At 39.6% G+C, this 5,406-nt stretch overlaps 1 protein-coding gene across 1 annotated transcript in view; it reads left to right on the top strand.

Moving 5' to 3' along the window:
* The window catches only part of LOC106881674 (uncharacterized HIT-like protein Synpcc7942_1390), a 9,225-nt gene that overhangs the window by 2,083 nt on the left and 1,736 nt on the right, over positions 1–5,406 (top strand). Inside the window, exon 2 of the mRNA XM_014932141.2 lies at positions 4,313–4,417. Within this exon, the coding sequence (XP_014787627.1) occupies positions 4,313–4,417 (105 nt within the window). The remainder of the gene's footprint in view (positions 1–4,312; positions 4,418–5,406) is intronic.

Raw genomic sequence — 5,406 nt, 5'->3', positions numbered from 1 at the left:
CCCCCCCCGAGAGTGCTAGTGTGAAATTAATATGACTGGAGCAGGCACAAGAAAGCAAAGATGGCCACCGATTGCAAACAACAAGGTGTGGTACAAAATGTGATAAGTTGAGAAAAATAATTACAAGCAATATAAAAGGGGCATGCACAACATTTTTGACAAAGTTCAATGGCAGAGCATTGGAATTGTTCAGCATATGAGAAAACAATTGTCTGTCACAGGAAAAAAAATGGTTAAATGCTAATAGTTCTGGTGAGTTTTTTGAGGCCAATGCACAATGCAGCCTGTCCTGGTGACAGGGTTTGTTCGTGTTAGGTTGTGGAAGTGTAGGTGATGGTGTGGTCAAAGGTTCATGTGTAGGTGGTTGTAAAGGATCAAAAGCGGGTGTGGCTGGGGTGTCATCAAAGGGTGTGGACACCTCAAAATGTGCCGTCGACCGACACAGTCTCTGCCCAACCATTGATGTCGAGACTAAAAGTTTTGGGTGTGTGCAATAGCACACGAAATGGTCCTTTATAAGGAGAAATGAGAGGTCCTCTGACAGAATTATCCCAAACAAAAACACGAGTCCATTTGTCAATGTCCAGTGGAACGTGAGAGGGAATAGACTGGTCACGTGGATGCATGGGTGGAAGACTTGAGAAATACAAGCGAAGTCTGGTGACATATGACATTGGATCAGGACGCGATGAATTGTCTGGTGCCAACATTGTACCAGGGAGTGCCAGGATGGTACCGTAAAGGAGTTCAGCAGAGGAGAAGCCTAAGTCTTTTAACAGCAGTGCGACAACCAAGAAGAATGATAGGCAGGAATTCTGTCCAAGACTGTGGATCAGGAGTGGCGCGTAGAGTGGCCTTCAGTTGCCTGTGGAAACATTCAACCATCCCGTTGGAAGCTGGCTGGTAGCTGGTCATACAAATGTGATGAATGCTTAGGATTCATGACAATTCACAAAATAAGGAAGCTTCGAACTGGCGTCCACAATCAGTGGTTATTTTAGCTGGGACACCAAAGCGAGCAATCCAGTTAGAAATGAAAGCTCAAGCAACTGACTCAGCAGAAATGTCTTCAGGCCAGCGAGAGAAACGATCAATGCATGTCAATATATAAGAGAAACCATGACTGACAGGCCATGGTCTAACCAGATCAATGTGGATATGGCGAAAGCGAGTCTCCAGCAGAGAAAACTGCCCAAGAGGAGCGTGAATGTGCCTGTGGATTTTAGAACGCTGGCATTTCACACAAGAGTGTGCCCAAGCGGTGATCGTGCAGTACATATTAAGCCAGAAAAAACGAGCTGTAATGAGCTTCACCAAGGCAGCGATGCCAGGATGTAACAGTGAATACAAGGCATCAAAAATCAGAACTTTGGTGGTTCGCAGGTACAAACAGTCTGGGAGAACCAGTAGCTGTGTCACAAACGATTGTGCCTTCAGCAGACGGAAGTGGAAGATAGGCAAACTTGCAACAGGACAACTTGGTAGAAGTTAGATCCAATGTGTCCATAGCTGGCTGATTCTGCGCAATGGCAGTTAAATCGATTGCAGCACGAGATGAAAGATAACACACAGGGAGATGAGAGCGTGCATCAGGTATATGCCGAATGTCACTCGTGAACTGGGAAATGTAGTCCAGGTGAGAAAAAGCATGAGGCAAGTGTCTGTCCAATTTAGATGACAGAGCAAATGTAAGAGTCTTGTGATCAGTATAAATCGCAAAATCCCAGCCCTTAAGTTGATGTTGAAAATAATGAACCGACAGGTAGATCACTAAGAGTTTACGATCCAACGTACTGTAATGACATTCAGCTGGTTTTAATTGATGAGAAAAAATGCCAAAGGTCGAGTTTGATTACCAACGGTATGTTGCAAAACAGCACCAACCGCAAAATCCGATGCATCAGCTGTTAAAGAGAGACGAGCATCAGGAACCGGATATGCAAGCAAAGGAACAGAAGCTATTTCCTTCTTGATTGACTCAAAAGAAGATAATGCCTCAGCAGATCGAGTGACAGGAGAATTTTTTTTTTGTATTTGCTTTCAGTAGTTGAGTGAAGGAAGTAACTTGTCTGCACATTTATGTATGAACCTCCTAAAAGTTGACAGTTCCCAAGAGACGCAGTTGGCATTGAGAAGAGGGAGGTGAGATGCATTGAATTGCATCGACTTTGGAGGAAAGAGGTCGGATACCATTAGAGTTGATATAATGACCTAGGAATTCCAGAGAGGTCTGTCCAAAAACACACTTATCGGGGTTGATTTGCACATTGTAGGTGCAGAGACACTGAAAATGTTGAGATAAGTGTTGGAGGTTATTTTCAGGCATGTTGCTAGCTAGGAGCAAATCATCGATGTAAGTGAACACAAAGTCAAGTCCACAGACAACTTCATCAATAAAGCTTTGGAATGTGCTCATTGCATTCCGTAAACTGAAGCTCATAAACAGGAACTCGAAACTTCCAAAGGGGGTGGTAACGGCAGTTTTGAGAATGTCGTCAGGGTTCATTGAAATTAGCTGATAAGCTCGGATGAGGTCAACCTTGAAAAAAATAGCACAACCATGCAAGTTTGAAGAAAATTTGTGAGATTCCTTATAGGATAGCAATCGGGAACAGTGACCGCATTCAAACATCTGTAATCTGCCACCAGGCAAAAGTCTGAATCCCCTTTCCGTGCTAAATGTAGAGGAGATGCCCAAGAGCTGGTGGAGGTGCAAATAAGGCCAAGTTGAAGCATATGCTCAAACTCAGATGAAGCTTTTTGAGCCAATCAGAGGTGAGCAGCTGTGGACGCGAAAAGACAGGTGATCCAGAAGTAGTGATATAATGGCAAGTCAAGTGTGTGACTTTGACTAATTTGAAAATCAGATCCACCAGTCTCATGGCTGGCCGGTAACATATTTTTCTGCAATGTATGGATAATTTATCCTGTTCATGCTATTTTATTTGCATTATCACACGTTTGAGAATAACAAATTTATTTCTGTATCTTTCAATACATCTTAACGCTTCTAAAAACAAACTTTGTTTACTTTCATCCTAAGTTGAAAAAAAAAATTTTTTTTTTAATTTCAAGTTTCATTTTGTGGTGTGTGTGTGTGCGTGTGAGAGAGAGAGAGAATTGCCATTTAAAAAAGAATATATATAAAGATTTACCGAGATTTAATTTAATATAAGAAAAAAAGAAGGTGGGTGGGGGTTGATATTTCATGCACCTCAGTTTTGTTTCCTCATATGTTTTGATAAAGCACATTAGAATTATGTTGTAAAAAAAATTACTTTTGAGGATTGTTGCAAACTTTTCCTTTCTGAAATTTGTTAAATGAATATTTTTAATAAAATCAAAATTTCCAGAACTGATAATTTGACAAAACAAAACATAATGAGAAGCGAATTTGTTGGTGTAGCTCTTATGCTGTAAACCTGGAAATTTTCATTTTATTAGAAAATATTCATTTAACAAATTCTAAAAGGTGAAAGTGTGGAATAGTCCTTGAATGTTTTTTTTTTGTGTGTGTGTGTCAACATAATCGTAATCTATCATCAAAACATGAGAGAAAACAGTCATCAACTCATGTAAATTATCCAAAACTCCTTTCACCTCTCCAAAAAAAAGAAAACATTTTCACACCAAATTCTGATCTAATCTACACCATCTGAAAAATTTGTTTCTTATTTCATTTGGATATATAATTTATTTTTTTAAAAACTTATGAGGAAAACCGTCAGTGGAGGAGGGGGTCACTTTTGTAGATATGCTGACAAGTGTTCATAGCTAATGCTTTGTGTGTCTGTGTGCCACTGGATACTGACAGAATATAGAGTAAAGGAAAATATTCTCTTTTACTCTAGGCACAAGGCCCGAAAATTTTGTGGAGGAGGTGGTCAGTCAATTAGGTTGACACTAGTATGCAATTGGTATTTAATTTATCAGCTTCAAAAGGACGAAAGGCAAAGTCGACCTTGCCAGAATTTGGACTCAGAACATAAAGACAAACGAAATACTGCTAAGCATTTTGCCTGGCATGCTAATGCTTCTACCAGTTCGCCGCCGTAGTAAAGGAAAATATTATTTGTACAATGTGTTCAAAGATGGAAACACTCTTCCTGACAATGTCATTAAAATCATAAGCAATCACATCTTTGGAATTTCAAACAAACAAGATAATTCATAGTTACTTAAAATTGACGTGAATCAATAAGTATTAAATATGCCAGAGTAATTTGAATACTAAAGGGTTAAACCAGAATTTTGCCTAGATTTGAATAAAATGTCTTTTTTTTTTTTTTTTTTTTTTTTTGTTTCTGAACAGTGTGTTGCATTTCATGACCTCAATAAACAAGCTCCTGTCCATATCTTGATCATACCCAAGACGCCCATTTCCCAAATGTCAACAGCAAGTGATGAACATAAAGAAGTAAGTTAATTTTATTTTTGTAAGTAAAATTATAGTCTTTTCTTCTTTTACTTGTTTCAGTCATTTGACTGAAGCCATGCTGGAGCACTACCTTAAAGGGTTTTAGTCAGAGAAATTGACCCCAGGACTTATTCTTTGTAAGACTTATTCTATTAGTTTTGTTTACTAACCCACTAGGTTGTGGGAACATAAACGCATGAGCATCAATTGTCAAGTAATAGCAGGGACACACACTATATATCTATATATATATATATATATATATATATATCAGACTGCCAGAAAGGAAGCTAGAAGACATGTTTACTTAGCCAGAGAGGAAGCAGATAAGGAAAAATTTGCCAATGTTCTGTGCTGGTGGCACGTTAGAAAATCATTTGAGCAAGGTCGTTGCCAGTGCACATCATCAGTAATATATTGCTCTTTTGATAACAACCCACCTGAAACCACCCTTCGTTCTATGACACAAGTTCTGTTTGAACCCTTTAGCATTCAGATTATCCACGCTGCCACGTAAAAAGCATTGGTGCTGGTGCCGCATGTGATGCACTGGTGCAAGCAACAGAAACTGAAAGAAGCCTGTTGTGCATGCGTGTGTGTGTGTGTGTGTATATATATATATACAGCTAAAACCAAAATCCTAATAAGTAGGAAGGTAGATAAAACACAAACCCCTTCAGGTAGATGGCCCTGCTCAGTATGTAGAAAAGGAGTAGGTAGTAACTCTATAAGATGTACCCGGTGCAAGCTATGGACACATAAGAGGTGCAGCAACATCAAAGGCAGGTTAACTAGCAAGTTAGTTTTTGTTTGTGGCAGATGTTCAGGTGCAATAAAGACTGTAAACAAACAGGAAACAACTTCTATCTCATTCCAGGGTGAAAAACTAGAGGTAGTCGATAGCTTCCGCTATCTGGGCGACCAAGTTAGTAGTGGGGGTGGGTGCGCTGAAAGTGAAGCTGCTAGAATAAGAATAGCCTGGGCAAAGT

Source organism: Octopus bimaculoides, chromosome 14 (genome assembly GCF_001194135.2).
Source record: "Octopus bimaculoides isolate UCB-OBI-ISO-001 chromosome 14, ASM119413v2, whole genome shotgun sequence".
Lineage (NCBI taxonomy): Eukaryota > Metazoa > Mollusca > Cephalopoda > Octopoda > Octopodidae > Octopus > Octopus bimaculoides.
The sequence above is the reverse complement of the archived record's forward strand: the minus strand, read 5'-3'. Positions and strand labels throughout refer to the sequence as shown.